The following is a 20,141-nucleotide window of genomic DNA, read 5'->3' as shown; positions in this document are numbered from 1 at the left end:
ATTTTCATTTCACTGAATACACTTATTCTACATTCTCAGTTTTCAGGATATTTTTTCTCCTTTAAAAACCTGTTTATTAGCCTGGCCTGTGGTGGTGCAGTGCATAGAGCATTGACCTGAAATGCTGAGGTCACCAGTTTGAAACCCTGGGCTTTCCTGGTCAAGGCACATACAGCAAGCAAGCAATGAACAGCCAAAGTGAAGCAACTATGTGTTGATACTTCTTGCTCCAGTGCCCCTCTGTAAAATCAATAAACAAAATCTTAAAAAAAAAATTTTTTTGTTTATTATGGTATTTAATGGAGTCTTAAAGAGCTATGGTAATGAATCAAATGATGTCACTTTCATTAACCTTATCTAAACTTGAACACAAATATTTCTTGATTTTGAGGCTTCAGGCAGTATAATCTTACATGATGTAATTTATTGCTTGAAATTCTATGTACTTAGAATAATGAGTACATTAATTATATCTATCCAGAATGGTAAAGTAGCTACTCAGATACCATGAACATAAGTCTATACACCAATAACTTCTTTTGCCATTAATGAATCCTTTCACTCTTGTGGTTTTTCTTTCTAGATAATTATGATTAAGCATCTTAGAAAAGTTGAGGTAATTTCTTTCTGTTTATTTTTTCTAAAGCAAAGCCAGCCAGCGCAAGTCTCTCCATCAAGTGGAAGACAATCTGGAAATAGTGAACGTAAACGAAAGGAACCTCGAGAAAAAGACAAAGAAAAAGAAAAGGAAAAAAATAGTTGTGTTATTTTGTAACAAGTGTTGGATTCTATTGGAACCATCTATATGTCCTGAGAAACAAACCACAGGAGAAAAGGAAGAAAAACCGATAAATACCGTCTGTGCCTGATTTCCCAATGGATTTTGTTCATGTTTTTCAAGGGGAAGGTTGTTACTTAGCTACAGTCAGACTATCAAGTCACACAGTACACTCTTTATGAGCTGGAGTTTCATGTTACAAGTTGGAAATGCTGTGTTGTAATTCATAAAGAATACTGCACTTGTAGCCAAATAAGCAAATCACAGCGAATTTTGTGTCATAGTGACATTCATAACTCATATCAGTTAGTAAGCTATTTTATCTTCTGTTCTAACAATGAATGGAGGTAATTCTGTCTGATTCCTTCCTGAAATCTAAATATTAGCACAATAATTTCTGAAATTAATTTTTACAATGTTAAATTATGATCTAATACACAAGAAACCAGGGGTTTAATATAGGGATTTAAAAAGAAAGAAAAGAAAGACAAAAATAACAGGAATAAATAACTTTTAGTTGTATATTGGACTAGTTCAGCCCTGAACAGCTTTACCTTTCTTTAGAAATGTACATTTTAGATATTATCATGAGAACTAATAATGATTTAATTTAGATAGAAAAATAAAGATTTGTATTTCATTTCCAATAGCAAAAACTTACATAACACTAATACTCATATCCTATCAAAATCAGATATTATGACTTTGTAGTGTGAAATTTTGAGGAATGTTGAAATCTTTAATATAGGTAACTTGGACCACAGTTACTACTTCCTGACAGTGTAATAAGTGAGAATGAGAAGGAAACCACAGTGGATGCTAGGCTTTGTAAATATGGGGATGTAGAAAAGCAAATAGTTCATTGTCTACCTTTTTCTAGAATTACCTTGAACCTTAAAATTTAAATCATGTTTATTTGCTAGAAAATTAAGTATACTTATTAAAACCAACAAAAAAAAGCACATTTCTGAAAGGAACTTAGAGATAACCTTTGAGTCTTGTCAAAAAGCATTAATAAAAATCTGTTGGAGGAATTTATATAAAAGCAATCAGATTTTTTTATCTTATGGGAACCAAATAAACTTATAACATCTTATAGTGTTTGTAGGGTTCAGAAAGAATATTTATTGAACTTTATCATGAAGCAACACATATATTCCTGTATTTCTAGATATAGTTTGGAAAATTATCCTTAAAAATCCTTTTATATGCTTTATATTTAAAAGTTTGGGGTTTCTTTTTCCTGGCTGGGTAGCTAAGTTGGTTAGAGTGTCATCCCAGTATGCCAAGGTTGTAGGTTCGATCCCCTGTTAGGCAACATAGAAGAATCAACCAATGAATGCATAAATAAGTGGAACAACAAATTGATGTTCTCTCTCTCTCCCTCCCTCCCCCTCTTCCTCTTTCTTTAAAAACAATAAAAATTTAAAATAATACTAATAAAATAAATTTTTGTTTTAGTCATTTTTGAAATGACTATTGCTGCTGAAAGTAGTTATGTGATTTATATTCTAAACCTCAGTGAATTTATTTAAGGCATCAATCTAACCTGAGCATCCACTTGGAGAATGTTTTTTGTGGGCGGGGGTGAGACAATAGACTACAAAAACATGTGGTCTAGATTGCCTAAGCTATGTCATTAACATTCTCTGTTACCTAAGACCAGTCATAGGATTAGTCTACATGTAAAAAGTAAAGTCTTATTTATGGAAGGAATTATTCTAAGGGAAAAATCCAGGGTCATGCTGTATCTTTTATGTCTTACGTATTGCATGTCTGTTTATGTTACACCATTTGTTACTCCTTCAGATTTCCTGTGCTAGCATGATAATCATCAGAGAACCTGTTTGGGGTATAAAACTTTGATATGAAATATTTGGTGACTCTCTTGATGATAACTGAGAGTGTGTGTACGATTGGTAAAGCAATCAAACGTACTACAGAATTCTCTGTTGGCTCAAACAAGTTAATCTTTGTCCAGGTTTATTCTTGATATTACTCTGGTTGAAGGAGAAAACTAAAACCTCAGGGTTTGTTTTTCCCAGAACAGAGAGTAGTGATAGTGTAGTATATTTTAATAAGAAAAAACAAAACAATAAATCCTGAGAAATTTTAAAAAGCATATTTGAGGCATATTTTCCCATAATTATATACTTCTCTATTTATTGTCCTTGAAAAATATATGTATAGAAGTTATTCTTCTGTTATTGCTACTGTTTTCTTATTTGTTCCAAAGATAATACTGCCATTCTCCATTCCCTCTGGAAGAAAAAAAGAACTCACGCAAAGCAGCAGTGCTGCTATCAGATAAGTAGATGTCAATGTATTCTTATAAGAAGTAACTAAAAAATGTAATGTGTTTGTTAATTCAACCTTTTCTATGTAATATTTCCAAGTCAGATTTTCTTACATTCCTGGAATGTTTGATATACCAAGAGTAATAATGATAAAATGTTTGCTTTGATTACTGTGGGGGGAAAATTAAATGTTCAATTCTATTAAAACAAACTTCTCAGAGATACTGATTTCCCATCCTTGGTGATAAAGAATTTAGAGCTATTGTGTCTTTATTTCTTATATTTTGCTCAAGGCAACAAATTATATTGAGACATTACATCGCTGGTTTGGGTACATTGGAATTTGATGGTGGTATATTAAAGTCTTTCCTTCACAGTATTTTGCAATACTTGAAAATTGTTACATGTATACTGCTAACAGCAGTTAGAACTCACACATTTTTGTTTTTTAAATTTATAGGCTAGATTAGAGGCACATTTGCATCAACCAATTACTATTACATCTGGCAAAAGAGGCACATGAATGAATGATAGGATCATTGCACTTTCTTGTACTTTCAAAACCTATTCCTTAAGGTTAGTGATCAGTCTCTGTTAAACAGTATGAATTTTCTTCATGTCTAATCAACAGTGCTATGTTGTGAATCAGCAGTGCTATGATTCACAATACGTTATCAACATTTTAAAGTATTTACTGTGTGTTTCTAAAGCAAGGATCCTTGACTTCATTAGATTCTCAAAGGAATCTGGAAATTTTTGCTCAAATTTTGTTGTTTTGCTTTCATTTTTCCTCATATTTAAGAGTCAACATTTTAAGAATATACTCAGTAAGCAGTTTGAGGCGGCCCTAATTGGTAGTGGCTGCTTCCTGCGATATGCTGGTTCATTGTGCTTATTAGGTAAAGTAACATCTGTGTTTCAAGGTGTCAGGTTAGTAGTAGAAGGAGGTATAGATTTAAGTTTAAGATTAGGTTTTTGACTGTCTTTTGGTTTGCTGTCTCATTTCTAGTATTTGATTACTTATTATGTTTTGAATTCTTCCTCATACTTCTTGATCTTAGTTTAATTAAGCAAGTTAATATCAGAGATTAATTGACTGAACCCAGCGTTAACCATTTTGTACTTGCACAAAAACTCATTTCGTTTTAACCAGCTCAGTTCACTAAAAGACAGAAGATCTTGAGAGGAAAGGACTAGAAGTCAAATAGACAATCAAGGAAAGAGTTAATTGTGGTCCCTCTATTAATGTATTGTATGAAGCAGAAAAATTTAGGCAAGAATTTCCACAGCGGTCCTCAAACAATCTCATTTATTTAAAAAAATTTTTTTCAGCAAAAAGCAAACTTTCCTATTCAATATGCCAGTTATTCTAAACACGATAGAAAGCTGTAGGGGCTTGATCTATCACACAGTACTTGAGCATACAACTCAAACTGCAATTGTTTTTGATGGAGACATTAAAGATAGTATTTAAGTTATATTTTAAGGAACTGGAAATGTGGACTTCTGAGTCATTTTATGCCTAAAAACCCGACTTTTATCTTGACATCGTAAAACTTTCTGTGCCTCAATTTACTCTAAATATGTAAATGATGCTTACTTTTTCAGCACGTCACACTCCTGAATAAAGGGCCTAGTATAAGCACAAAGTATTACTTAAATAATAAATATTACACATCTTTTGCTCTTGATGTGTAGATTTTTTTCTTCAATGACAATATTTCTTAAGCCAGTTTTTTAATGCTGTCAAAATTTTTTTAATTATCTTGTCTTTAAGTATGGCATCATCTCTTGCCAAAATGTATAAAATATTATTACAGTTCCTTGTGTGTTCTGTGGACTATAGGGTCAAAAGCAGGAGTATTTGAAGAGAATAAAACGTTTTGAAATTTTATTTTTTTTCCATATCTTTTCATATGTCCAAATATTTAGATTCTCTGCCTTTTCTCCCCTGGAACAAAGTACAATGGTAATCATGTTACTAGCACCACATATGGATACTTTACTCCATGGATGGGATTCGTTTGGATCCTCAACTGTCATTTTTAGGGCTATTTAAATGATTTTTTTAAAATAAAATGTTATTGATAATGTGCAGTTAAATTGCTTTTAGAAAGTGACTGAAAATGGTAAAGGAGCTCATTAGAGTCAGAGTTCTTAAGTTCTCTGGAAATGTGTCTTTTTTTTTTTTAATGATGTCCAACACTTCTGAAGCTATTTGGAAAAAATGAAGAATTCAGGTTCTTCTTCTCGTTTGACATTATATAACAAACTAAAATTTAAAATAGGAAGCTTCCTGAACAAAATAAATTGCAAAAGAGAGACCATGGAGTCTGACAAATTTTAAGACCTGATAAATTTAAAGATTTATCTAAATTTTAGCCTGACCTGCGGTGACACAGTGGATAAAGCCTTGAACTGGAACGCTGAGGTCACCAGTTCGAAACCCTGGGCTTGTCCAGTCAAGGCACATATGGGAGATGATGCTTCCTGCTCCCCTCCCCTCTCCTCTCTCTCTCTCTCTCCCTCTCCCTCTCTCTCCAAACTAAAATAAGTAAATAAAAAAATTTAAAAAGATCTATCTAAATTTTATTTTATTTATTTTATTTTTTTTGTATTTTTCTGAAGCTGGAAACAGGGAGTGACAGACAGACTCCCGCATGTGCCCCACCGGGATTCACCCGGCACGCCCACCAGGGGGCGACGCTCTGCCCATCAGGGGGCGATGCTCTGCCCGCCCCCCGCCCCCCGCCACCCCCTGGGGCATCACCCTGTTGCAACCAGAGCCACTCCAGCGCCTGGGGCAGAGGCCAAGGAGCCATCCCCAGCGCCGGGGCCATCTTTGCTCCAATGGAGCCTCACTGCGGGAGGGGAAGAGAGAGACAGAGAGGAAGGAGAGGGGGAGGGGTGGAGAAGCAGATGGGCGCTTCTCCTGTGTGCCCTGGCCGGGAATCGAACCGGGACTCCTGCATGCCAGGCCGATGCTCTACCACTGAGCCAACTGGCCAGGGCCTCTATCTAAATTTTAATTCATGCATGTACCTTACTTAATCCTCGTGTTTCTGCTGTTAAGAAATTAGTTTAAAATTGATATGATAGGCCCTGGCCGGTTGGCTCAGTGGTAGAGCATCGGCCTGGCATGCAGGAGTCCCAGTTCGATTCCCGGCCAGGGCACACAGGAGAAGCGCCCATCTGCTTCTCCACCCCTCCCCCTCTCCTTCCTCTCTGTCTCTCTCTTCCCCTCCCGCAGTGAGGCTCCATTGGAGCAAAGATGGCCCAGGCGCTGAGAATGGCTCTGTGGCCTATGCCTCAGGCGCTAGAATGGCTCTGGATGCAACAGAGCAATGCCCTAGAGGGGCAGAGCATCGCCTCCTGGTGGGCGTGCCGGGTGAATCCCGGTCGGGCGCATGCGGGGAGTCTGACTGCCTCCCCGTTTCCAGCTTCAAAAAAATGAAAAAAGAAAAAAAAATTGATATGATAAATAAATTGATATGAATATATTTTTACATGAAGGATTCTAGTTTCTAATTTCACTTCTATCTCAAAAACAGGGTAAAAGTTTCAACTACTGCCTCAAGTTCAGCTTAGTACTATTGTTCTGAGAAAGGAGGAAATTTAGACGTGTCTACCTATGTTTTTTAGGGCATAGTACTATCTCAGATAAGGTGTTGAAATACAATGGTAGAAATATAAGGCCTAAGATTTAAATCATAGTAGATTAAAGAACAAAATATTGTATTTTTTTTACAAAAGTCTCTCTTCATCAATTATTCTAAGAATTTCTTCAAATCATGTCATTTGTCACCAGTAACTTAAAAAACTTTATATCCCTCTTCACTGTAACTTCCTGCCTTAAGAGGCAGGGATGCCTCCTGGATTAGAAAATGCACAAACCAAAATTCTTCTGAAGGTGATCCTGGCTTCTTTGGCTCTAGTTGTTACAGCTTAAAATAAGAAATCAGGAAACTAAACTGCCCAATTCAATTCCCAAAAAAAAACATTATAACTGAAATACCCTATAGAGCACTTCTAACTAATGGGATGTGTTTTAAGACTAACTTTTAATCTTCGGGGAGCTATCCTGTGTGTCTCCCAATTTTGTCAGTCTTCCCATCCGAGTATTTCAATAATAATTTTGTCAGTCTTTGTTGTTCTTTTTTTATATCTTAATTCTGTGAAATAATCATTTTTTCCCCAAAGTATTGTACATAGGATAGCTAAGCCTTAACAGATTTTTAAAGATGAGGGTTTGAAAAGCTTCCAGTGGTTTTTGTTAAAAAAGCTTTATCTTCCTCAATAAAATGACAACTATTGTTTTCACAGATCTGCACATCTTAAGTAAGACAATATGATAGAAGATTGATGTGTGATTGCTACACAACAGTCAGCAAAAGGGATGATCTTCACTTGTGAAACTTCAGAGGAACACTGAAAGTCATTTCGTAAAGTTAGTGCATGTGAGTCTTTCTCCTTGAACTGTGAATAATTGAATGATGGTACCTATTTGGGTGAATAGCCAGTGAAATGACATAAAAACTGCAGAGAAAGTGGTCTTGAAATATAGTAGAATTAAAAACACATTTTCTTCCTCTACTGTCAAACTATTTGAGTCAAGAAGTTGCTATGATATATCAGAGATCTCTGTACTGGGCTAAGATTGGTCAATGGAAACAGTTCTCAGAGTTTAAATATATAGTTTTATATGGGTGTCTATTTTTTCTCTTTTTCTTTATTAATGTCCTTCTTATTTCTGAAATAATTCATCTGTTTTTGCTTTATGACCAGCTTTAATTCCAGTTTAAGAAAATAGCAACCCAAAAGCTGGTAGGAAAGAGATTGAAATACTTTTTTTTTTTTTAATAAATACACCTTAAAGCATCTACCCAACTTAAGGTTGAACTGAATTTCTGTCTTAAGTACTAATTATGCTAAAACTATTTAATTCTAAAAACTATCTTAAGAGTCAAAAGCTTCACTTTTGGAGGATATTCCTAAAAAAGGCATACTGAACATAGATGGGAAAGTATAAAATATTTCTGACAGAATTATTTAGTATTATTCAACATTTACTTTCATGTCTGTTACTATACCACAAAAATGGTGTCATTCTTGGATTAAAATGTTGGATGTCTTGTTAATTACTTAAAACTGTAACCAGTGATAACACCCTTAGTATTTTTTATTATAGATTATATTTTATTTCAATAAACTTTGATATTTAGACCAAACAGTCTTTCTGCTATGTATATTCATCTCATTAAGCAACTTCTTACAAATTTAAGATGAGTGGGGAAATAGGGAATTGGCATATTGATTCAAATGTATGTAGGATTAACTTTTAGAATACTTGGAGGAGCTCTTGATAAAGACAGGTTTCCCCAACCCAAGCAGTAAAGAAAGAAACAAGCCTGACCTGTGGTGACACAGTGGGTAGAGTGTTGACCTGGGATGCTGAGGTCACTGGTTCAAAACCCTGGGCTTGCCTGGTCAGCAACTACTACAAGTTGATGCTTCCTGCTCCTCCTCCCACCCCTTTCTCTCTCTCTGAAATCAATAAATTGAATCTTAAAAAAAAATTAAGTTTAGACCAGATAATTAATTACCTGACTCCAATGTTTTATATTTCTATGCTCTTGGAGAAATTAAGTTAGAAAGAGCTGGGAATAGATCAATTTCTTTACACCAAGCCAATCATAATATAAAGAGTTTGTAAAATTTAATGTCCAAGCCAGCTACTGTCTGATATTTCTCTGTGAAATCTCTTGTAAACTCCCAGAGCCCACTAAACAGAATTATTCAGTCCACATAGTGTTTTTCTGACCTGTCCTCGTTGTAGCACTTAAGCTAGACTGGAGCCTTTTAAGGACACGGATCATGTTTTATTCATCTTGATTTTCTTGGCACATTACGTAACTGAACTTGAATATCTATTTACAGGAATTTTTTAATTGCCTTTATTATATAGTTATTGCTTGCTGTGCTTTAAGTAAGCTGGGTTGTTGAATCAGTTTTCCCTGTTAGCATAAAAGTTGTGTACACAGAAGGAACTAAAAGTCTAATGCTTGATCCACCCACTCCTCTCTGATTTTCCCCGGGTGTCATCCTGTATCCTCCTAGAGCCAATGGAAGAACACTTGGGGAACAGCAGCTTCAACAAAACTAAAATTAGCGGCATTGCTTTCCCCCCATTTTACAACTTTCTTGCAGGGTCTCCTTTGTCACTTTATATTATTCTATGAAGTATGCACCTATTAATTTGTTGGAGCTAAGATTTGAAGGCAAGCAATCTAATCCAGAATCTGCACTTACAAATAGTATCTGGAAGAGGACAGATAAATCTAGGCCAGATCTGTGTTCAAATTCTGACTCTGGACTTTTTAAGTCACATTTGATTCGAACCCTGCAGTAATCTTCAAAATCAGGCCTACTAGTCTTTCTTTTTTTTTCTTTTTGTATTTTTCCCAAGTAAGAAGCAGGGAGGCAGAGAGACAGACTCCTGCATGCGCCCAACCAGGATTCACCCAGCAAGCCCACCATAGGGCAATGCTCGGCCCCTCTAGGGTGTTGCTCCGCAGCAACCGGAGCCATTCTAGCGCCAGAGGCGGAGGCCATGGAGCCATCCTCAGTGCCCAGGCCAACTTTGCTCCAATGGAGCCTTGGCTGTGGGAGGGGAAGAGAGAGACAGAGAGGAAGAAAAGGGGGAAGGATGGAGAAGCAGATGGGTGGTTCTCCTGTGTGCCTTGGCCAGGAATCGAACCCGGGAGTTCCATATGCTGGGCCGACACTCTACCGCTGAGCCAACCAGCCAGGGCCAGTCTTTCTTTTTTTCTTTTCTTAATGTTTTCAGTGGAACTACTGGTCTTTCTTATTTATACTCTGCTGTCTTAGACCTAGACCAAGTTAATTCTGCACAGCCTGTTTTCTCATCTCTAAAATGGAGTAATTTTTACTCTTGAAGTTGTTGTAATGTACATATAGTATCATATACATAATAAAGTCAATAAACTGTAACATTGTAAATAACAGACTAGGGACTTTTTTTTTTTTAACCAAGCCAAGAACTTTACCTGAGAAAAACTTTTGATTAAGAAAATTCAGAGCTGTACACTTGAACTGGGGGAATTGTGTAGTATATGAGTTATATTTCAAAGTGGTTTAGAAAATATCCTTAACAAAATTTTGGATATAGTAAAACAAATTCAGATGTGTGTGTATATATGTAATATACCATACATATATGTTTCCTGGTATGCAAGATTGATTTACCATTTAACATCAGTTAATGCAATTCACCATATTAACAGAATGAAGGGGAAATCCCATATGATCACCTCAGTAGATACAGAAAAAGCATTTAACAGAATTTAATATCCATTTGTAACAACTCTTAGCATATTAGATGGAAATAAAAGGGAACTTTCCTCAGCCTCATAAAGGGTATGAATGAAAAACTTGGTATCACACTTAATGGTGAAAAATTAAATGTTTTTCCTTGAAAATTGGGACTATTCAAGAATGTCTGGCCCTGGGTGGGTAGCTCCGTTGATTGGAGCACTGTCCAGATAAGCCAAGGTTGTGAGTTCGATCCCTGGTCAGGGTGCATGCAAGGAGCAACCATTGAGTGTATAACTAGCTGGAATGACAAATTGATGTTTCTCTCTTTCTCCCTTCTTTTATCTCTTAAATCAATAAATAAATTTTAAAAATATATATATGCCACCAATACTCCCACATTCAACATTTTATTGGAGATACTAACCAATGGAAAAAGGCAAGGAGCATTCACATTGATAAGGAAGATATACTGCTGCCTTTGTTTTCAGAAGACACAGTGGTATACAAGGAAAACACAGAGGCATAAACAAAGAGTCAATATGAAAGTATCAATTAAGGCCTGGCTTGTGGTGGCACAGTGGAGGAAGTGTCCACCTGGAACGCTGAGGTGGCTGGTTTGGGACCCTGGGCTTGCCTGGTCAAGGCACATACGAGAAGCAACGACTACGACATGATGATTCCTTCTCCTCCTCCTCCTCCTCTTTCTTTTGCCCTCTTTCTAAAATCAATAAATATTTTTTAAAATAGCATTCAAAATATTAAATACTTACATATAAATTTAACAAATGTGTAACTACACACTGAAAGTTATAACACATTGCTGAGAGATGTTAAAGGCAACCTACTAAATGAGGGGATATACTAGTTACGGACTGGGAGATTTTGTTTTGTTTTGTTTATTTGTATTTTTCTGAAGCTGGAAACGGGGAGGTAGTCAGATAGACTCCTGCATGCGCCCGACCGGGATCCACCCAGCATGCCCACCAGGTGGCGATGCTCTGCCCATCTGGGATGTCACTCTGTTGCAACCAGAGCCATTCTAGCGCCTGAAGACTGGAAGATTTAATATAGCTTGTTAATACATCAGTTCTCCCCAAATTTATAGTCAACACAATTTCATTCACAATTCCAGCAGGCTTCTCTTGTAGAAATTGGTAAGCTGATTTTAAAACATGAAAATGCAAAGGAGTCAGGTTAGCCAAAATTATTTTGAGAAACATGAAATAACAACATTGGAAGAGTTATATTACCTAATTTGAAGACTTGATATAAAGCTACAGTAATCCAGACAGTGTGGTATTGGTAAAAATATAGAATTGGAGGCCAATGGAATAGAATAAAGTCCAGAAGTAGATGCACACATATAGGGTAAATTGATATTTTTTTTAAAAAAATAAGGGTGCTAAGGTAATTTATGGGGAAGAGATAAACTCTTCAACAAATTATACTGGAGAAACTGGATGTCCACATAGATAGAAACATACCTCGACCCTTCATTTGTGCCATACATAGATCCACCTGTACAGGTTTTATCTAAAAGTAAAAGCTAGTACTAGAAAAGTTCTAGAAGAGGAAAAGAATGTGATCTTGGGGTAGGCAAAGATTTCTTAGGACAAAAAAATCCATAATCTGGCCCTGGCAGGGTGGTCCAGTGGATAGAGCATTTTTTCAGATGTGCCAAGATCCCCAATCAGGGCACATACGTGAAGCAGCCAAAGAATACACAACTAAATGGAAAAACTAAATGGAACGAGTTGATGCTTCTCTCTCTCTCTCTCTCCCTTCCTACCCCCAGCCTCCCTTCCTCTCTCAAATCAATGAGAAAAAAAATGTTTAAAAATCCATAAAACTTGAGAGAGAAAAAAAATTTATAAATTGAACTTCAAGCCCTGGCCGGTTGGCTCAGTGGTAGAGCGCCGGCCTGGCATGCAGGAGTCCCGGGTTCGATTCCTAGCCAGGGCACACAGGAGAAGCGCCCATCTGCTTCTCCACCCCACCCCCTCCTTCCTCTCTGTCTCTCTCTTCCCCTCCCACAGCCAAGGCTCCATTGGAGCAAAGATGGCCCGGGCGCTGGGGATGGCTCCTTGGCCTCTGCCCCAGGCGCTAGAATGGCTCTGGATGCAACAGAGCAACGCCCCAGATGGGCAGAACATCGCCCCCTGGTGGGCATGCTGGGTGGATCCCGGCCGGGCGCATGCGGTAGTCTGTCTGACTGCCTCCCTGTTTCCAACTTCAGAAAAGTACAAAAAAAAAAAAAATTTTTTTTTTTTAAATTGAACTTCATCAGAACTAAAACCTATACTTCAAAAGATATCATTGAGAAATAAAATGGCTGATCATAGCCTGATCAGGCAGTGGTGCAGTGGATAGAGCGTCGGACTGGGATGCAGAGGACCCAGGTTCAAGACCCCAAGGTCGCCAGCTTGAGCGCGGGCTCATCAGGTTTGAGCAAAAGCTCACCAGCTTGGACCCAAGGTTGCTGGCTCGAGCAAGGGGTTACTGGGTTTGCTGTAGCCCCACAGTCAAGGCATATATGAGAAAGTAATCCAGGAACAACTAAGGTGTCGCAATGCGCAACGAAAAACTAATGATGCTTCTCATCTCTCCGATCCTGTCTGTCTGTCCCTGTCTATAACCTCTCTCTGTCTCAGTAAAAAATAATAATAATAAATAAATAAATAAATGGCCGACCATAGACTGGAAGAAAATATTCCCAATATATTATATATACGATAAAAGATTAGCATCCATGATACATAAAGAGGTCTTACAAGTCAAGAAGAAAACAAACAGCACAATTGAAAATGGGGTTGGACTTGCCTCCTCCCACAACCACATCATAATTACAATGAAACTACAGAGGAATCATCTTTCACAACCACCTAAATTCAGCTGAATGGAAGCCCTACAAACAGAGTTAAAGAAGCCACATTGAGACTGGTAGAAGGGGCAGAGGCAGAGCGGGCTGGTTCCACACCCACGTGTGGCAGACAGAAATCAGGAGGGATATCTTGGCTACGGAAGTTCCAGCTAAGGAGTGAGTTGACACCAGGAATCCCAGGTAAGGGTTCTAGTGCTGAAAAGTCCTAGTAACTTCTGGCTGTAAAAACTAGTGGGGCCTGCCTGACCAGGCGGTGGCGCAGTGGATAGAGCGTCAGACTGGGATGCCGAGGACCCAGGTTCGAGACCCCGAGGTCGCCAGCTTGAGCACGAGCTCATCTGGTTTGAGCAAAAGCTCACCAGCTTGGACCCAAGGTCACTGGCTCGAGCAAGGGGTTACTTGGTCTGCTGAAGGCCCGCAGTCAGGGCACATATGAGAAAGCAATCAATGAACAACTAAGGTGTCGCAATGTGCAACGAAAAACTAATGATTGATGCTTCTCATCTCTCTCCGTTCCTGTCTGTCCCTGTCTATCCCTCTCTCTGACTCTCTCTGAAAAAAAATAAAAAAAGAATAATAAAACCTAGTGGGGCCTGACCTGTGATGGTTCAATGGATAGCATCAACTTGGAATGCTGAGGTCACCGGTTCGAAGCCCTAGGCTTGTCTGGTCAAGGCGGATACAAGAAGCAACTACTATGAGTTGATGCTTCCTGCTCCACCCCTCCCCCAAAATCAATAAATAAAATCTTAAAAACAACAACAAAACGGTGGGTGGGGATTGAGGCTGAGGGAGAGAGGTTGCTGGAATCCCAGGTAGCTCCTCTTTTTTTTTTTTTTTTTAAATTATTTTTATTTATTCATTTTAGAGAGAGACAGAGAAAGAGAGAGAGAAGGGCGGAAGAGCAGGAAGCATCAACTCCCATATGTGCCTTGACCAGGCAAGCCCAGAGTTTTGAACTGGTGACCTCATGGTTCCAGGTCAGTGCTTGATCCACTGCGCCACCACAGGTCAGGCCCAGGCAGCTCCTCTTAAAGGGCCTGCACATGGACTAAATCGGACTCACTCCCTCTGAGCTCCAGTGCAGGAGCAGCAGCTTGAAAGGCACTAATAGACAAATGGGGAACTGAACTGGCCAGCATCAAGGCAAGAGCTAGTAGGACGAGGGCAGCTTTCTCCCAGATAGAAGTGCTAGCAGAGGCCACTGTTCCTTTGATGAGCCCTCCCCACACAGAGCCTGAAGGTTCTGAGTTTCCATCAACCTGGCTCCCACTATCTGCCCTGCCCTGGTGATTCCCACAGTCTTACCCCACCCAACTTTCAGGCCCATCCAAGCTGTTTCCAGTGGCTCTTCTGTATGAATGGTCAGTCTTGGCTCATGCTTCAGATCATCCTAAAACCTCTCAAAAAAGCGGCATCTGGCCTCAGAGTGCACCATACCTCTTGCTAAGTGGCTCCAAGCCAGGCACTAGCAGCAGCCAGCCTTAGTTCACAGACTGACCTCACCTGGGCACCTCTAAGCCCCAGAACAAGTAGCTGCCATCTGCAGATTTACTTTGTAGCTCATGCTGGGTAGCCCTGGGCAGAATACAGGAGGTGGCTGACCTTGGACTGCAACTCCTAGGAGGCCTCAGAGCTAGCATGCTCAGTAGACAGCTACAGAACACATCAAAGCAGCACCACCCAATCACTCAAAGGATGGATTCAGCAGGCACCAGAGCCCTGCTGAAGTAATACTGCTCTGTGGGATGGGCCCCTACACAACGGATCCTCCACAGTGGTCGGAGGTCAGTGGTCACAGCCAGTCCTTGCAACTTACCAGTGTGGGGATAAATCCCTCGCATTGATGTGCCAATAGTTATCAAGGTTCAACTACAAGAGGAGGGTTTACACAGCCCACATGGGGTGCCTCTCAGTTGCCCAGCGGGGGTGATGGGGGAGGCTGTGCCATTGGCCCCTACAGAACACCTACTATGTATTTTAGGCCACTCTACCAAGCAAGGGAGATGTAGCAGTTCTACCTAACACACAGAGACACGGGGAAGCTGCCAAACAAGTCCAGAAAGTGCAAAGAGTCTAAACAACCCAAAGAGGTCCACGTCAAGAACATCATAATTAAAATGCCAAATGTTAAAACCACAGAGAATTTTAAAGGAGGGGGGGGGAAGCAGTTAGTCACTTACAAAGGAGCTCTCATGACTGTCAGCTGATTTCTCAACAGAAACTTTGCAGGCCAGAAGGGAGTGGCAAGAAATATTCAAAGTGATGAAAAGCCAAGATCACTCTACCCAGCAAAGCTATCATTTAAAATCAAAAGACATGTAAAGAGCTTCCCAGACAAGAAAAAGCTAAAAAAAAGTTCATTCCCACCAAACCAGTATTACATAAAATGTTAAAGGGTCTTCCTTAAGAAAAAAGATCAAAATATGAACAATAACATGGCAAAAATACGTATCTATCGATCAGTGAATCTAAAACAAAATAAATGAACAAGCAGAACAGAATCAGACTCCTAGATACAAAGAATGTTTTGATAGTTCTCTGGGAGGGGGTTGGGGAGATGGGTGAAAGGTGAAGGGATTAAGATATACAAATCGGTAGTTACAGAATAGTCCTGGGGATGTAAAGTACAGCATAGGGAATCTAGTCAGTAATATTCTAGTAACTATGTATGATGTCAATGGGTGCAAGAGAGGTGAGGATAATCACTTAGTAAGTTATGTAGTGTCTAGTCACTGAGATGTACATCTAAACTAATAATAATGTATGTCACCTGTAATTAAAAATTAAAAAATGATCATTAAAAGAAACAGGGTAAAGATTTTAACAGACAACTTAGTGGTCAATAAGAACATAAAAACATGCTCAACATCATTAGCAGGGAAATGTACACTAAAATCACAATAAGATAGTTCTGTATACCCATTAACATGGTTAAAATTTAAAAAATTAAAAATACCAATTATATTAGTGTGACCCGTGGTGGTGCAGTGGATAAAGCATCGACCTGGAAATGCTGAGGTCGCTGGTTCCAAACCCTGGGCTTGCCTGGTCAAGGCACATATGGGAGTTGATGCTTCCAGCTCCTCCCCCCCTTCTCTCTCTCTGTCTCTCACTTTCCTCTCTAAAATGAACAAATAAAAAAAAATTTTAAAAAAAATACCAGTTATTGGTGAGTCAGTGGGATAATTTGGACCCTTATGATGCTGATGTAAAATGGTACAACCACTTCAGAAAACTGGCAGTTTCTTATGATGTTCATCATATGCCTAATATATATATATATATTATGTGTGTGTATATCTCATTAATTCCTAGATATTCCCTGAAGAGAAATGAAAACTTATGTATACACAGAGACTTGTACACAAATATTCATAGCAATTTTATTCATAAAAGCAAAAACTGTGAAATTTCCACTAATAGGTGAAAAGCATAAAAATTGTGGTAGGCCCATGCAGTGGGATCACAGCCACAAAAAGGAAGCATGGATACAATGCAAAGCAACATGACTGAATTGCAAAAACATTATAAACAAAAGAAACCAGGTACAAAAGACATTGCTGTAAAATTCTGTTTATATGAAACTCCAGGAGACATAAAATCTGTAATGATAGAAAGATGAGTGGTTGCCTGGGACCAGAGATCTAGATTGCAATGATCAGGAAGGGGCACAAGAAATATTTCTAGTAAGGAAATATTTTGCATCTTGATCATGATAGTGGTCACTTGGGTGTATATGTCTGCCAAACCTCATTATGAACACTTAAAAAAAAGTGTGCATATCATTTGTAAATTTTAATTCAAAAAAATTTTAATTGCGCCTGACCAGGCGGTGGCGCAGTGGATAGAGCGTCGGACTGGGATGCAGAGAACCCGGTTTTGAGACCCCGAGGTCGCCAGCTTGAGTGCGGGCTCATCTGGTTTGAGGAAAAGCCCACCAGCTTGAACCCAAGGTCGCTGGCTCCAGCAAGGGGTTACTCGGTCTGCTGAAGGCCCGCGGTCAAGGCACATATGAGAAAGCAATCAATGAACAACTAAGGTGTTACAACGCGCAATGAAAAACTAATGATTGATGCTTCTCATCTCTCTCCGTTCCTGTCTGTCTGTCCCTGTCTATCCCTTTCTCTGACTCACTCTCTGTCTCTGTAAAAAAACATAAAATAAAATAAAATAAAAATTTTAATTGCATTTCTGTATAATAGCAGTAAACAATTGAAACCTGCAATGTTAAAAATTCCATTTATAATACCATCAAACAACACACTATCTAGATATAAATTTAACAAAATTTCTAAGACTATACACTGAACACTAGAACTTAATTTACTCATTTCTGTCATTCTGTGTGCCTCCTTGGAATCTTTATGTTTAAGTTTTAAAAATTGTTAACCTGAGAACTTTTAGAAAAGTAATATTTTGCTTGGTAAGAGCAAAGTTTAGTTGATGCAAAAAATTATTTATTTATTGAATTTTAGAGAGAGGAAGGGAGGGGAAGAGAAACATTGATTTGTTGTTCCATTTATTTATGCAATCATTGACGGAATGCCCTGTATGTGCCCTGACCTGTGATTGAACTCACAACCTTGGCATATTTGGATTATGTTCTAACCAACTGATGACCCAGCCAGGCCCCCAAAATATTTTAATGAATTATAATAGCTTTTAAATTAAAAATTATTTTATTTTAAAACTAAAAAAGGAAATTTTTATATGGGAGATAATTTAGTCATAAAGAGGGGAATATTTTTAAAAATTTGCTTTGTGAGCCTGACCTGTGGTGGCGCAGTGGATAAAGCGTCGACCTGGAATGCTGAGGTCGCTGGTTCAAAACCCTGAGCTTGCCTGGTCAAGGCACATATGGGAGTTGATGCTTCCTGCTCCTCCCCCTGTTCTCTATCTCTCCCTCTCTCTCTCATAAAAAATGAATGAATAAATAAAAATCTAAAAAAGTAAATAAAAAAAATTTGCTTTGTGATATCAAGTATATTACATACTCCACTGGTGTTAGCTGCCCTGATGAAATCATTTGAAGTGATGTTCTTATTAAGTATGTGCCTATATTTGAATCTTGGTTCCACCATTTGCTCTCTTTATGAACTTGGACAAACGGTTCCTTAGTTTTCAAATATACAAAATTGGAATAATACTAGTACCTACATCTAAATCATAAGCTGTGAGAACTACGTGATGACAACCATATTCTTTTTTTTTTTTTTTTTTTTTTGCATTTTTCCGAAGCTGGAAATGGGGAGGCAGTCAGACAGACTCCCGCATGCGCCTGACCGGGATCCACCCGGCATGCCCACCAAGGGGCGATGCTTTGCCCCTCTGGGGCGTTGCTCTGTTACATCCAGAGCCATCCTAGCACCTGAGGCAGAGGTCACAGAGCCATCCCCAGCGCCCGGGCCATCTTTGCTCCAATGGAGCCTCGGCTGCAGGAGGGGAAGAGAGAGACAGAGAGGAGGGAGAGGGGGAGGGGTGGAGAAGCAGATGGGCGCTTCTCCTGTGTGCCCTGGCCGGGAATTGAACCCAGGACTCCTGCATGCCAGGCCGACGCTCTATCACTGAGCCAACCGGCCAGGGCCAACCATATTCATATTTAAGAACCTGATGCACAGTAAGCTTGAAGAATTAGTCACCTTATTGTGTGGCAAGATTTTTTCCTTTTTAGTTTCCTGTAATTGATTAGTGTCAGTTGCCCATATTTAAATTAAATTATGCTTATAATTCAGCTAGTAGGATCAGATCCAGACTCCAGAACTTCTAACTCTTGATCCTGATTCTTAATCTTGGTATCTGACTATAACCCTTTTAAATCCTTTTCAAAGGTGACTCTCTAGTTAAATAGGATGAAAACAAAGTACTGTTCATCCAAATAATGCATACTATTAATATTTCACAGCACAACCAGGACAGTTGTGAAAACTAGACATCTTTTTTTTTTATTTTAATTTTATTTTATTTATTCATTTTAGAAAGGAGAGAGAGAGAGGGAGAGAGGAGAGAGATAGAGAGAGAAGGGGGGGAGGAGCAGGAAGCATCAACTCTTATATGTGCCTTGACCAAGCAAGCCCAGGGTTTCGAACCGGCGACCTCAGCATTTCCAGGTCGACGCTTTATCCACTGCGCCACCACAGGTCAGGCAAAAACTAGACATCTTAAGTTCCTAAAGCTAATACAGAATTCCTCCTTCCCCACTGAGTGGTTCAATTAGAGTTATTAATAATCAGTTAATTAGAAAATTACATAAATTAGAGCATCTCATTCCATTGGCAAAAGATGAGATTTCTTAAACTAATATGTGTTGGAGCATTGATGAGTTAAACTCTACTGCCCATAAAATTACCAGCTGCTTGCTCTTTAAAGAACATTTGGTTTTACCTACTAGGAGCTGTATCTATCTCTATAGGGATTCTTGATCCTGGCTGTACATATGAACCCTCTGGGGAGCTTTTGCAGAAAAATATGCCTAGACCCCACTCATGAATGTCTGCAGTCAGGACCCAGGCTAGAGAACTACTGTTAGACCTCAGATTTGTCCAGTCAGCAGCAGTACAACAACAACATTACAAACGGAAATTAGTTTTATCAGCAACATTTACAAATGAAAATTTTCTCTTTTGTGTTAAAATCATTCAGACAGCCTAACATGACAAGGGAAATAATGAAAAGAATCCTTTCAGTATTCTGTACACACTTTCCCATTTAAATCCTTATAAAATCCCTGACAGGTGAGCCAAGTTGATCATAGTATCAGATAAATTGCCCATAATTGCACACATCTAGTAATTCCTATGTATTCCCAAGCCTATGTTCATTGGTCTGGACCATCCTACAAGTTGTCTAA

General features: G+C 38.8%; 1 protein-coding gene across 1 annotated transcript in view; it reads left to right on the top strand.

The window, feature by feature from the left end:
• MINDY2 (MINDY lysine 48 deubiquitinase 2) overlaps positions 1 to 1,387 on the top strand; it is a 78,365-nt gene extending 76,978 nt beyond the window's left edge. Inside the window, exon 9 of the mRNA XM_066276044.1 lies at positions 647 to 1,387. Coding sequence (XP_066132141.1) covers positions 647 to 775 — 129 coding nt within the window. The 3' untranslated portion in view covers positions 776 to 1,387. The remainder of the gene's footprint in view (positions 1 to 646) is intronic.
• The last annotated feature ends 18,754 nt before the right edge of the window (positions 1,388 to 20,141 follow it).

Source organism: Saccopteryx bilineata, chromosome 4 (genome assembly GCF_036850765.1).
Source record: "Saccopteryx bilineata isolate mSacBil1 chromosome 4, mSacBil1_pri_phased_curated, whole genome shotgun sequence".
Taxonomy (NCBI): domain Eukaryota; kingdom Metazoa; phylum Chordata; class Mammalia; order Chiroptera; family Emballonuridae; genus Saccopteryx; species Saccopteryx bilineata.
Note: the sequence above shows the minus strand (reverse complement) of the source record. Positions and strands in the feature narration are given on the sequence as shown.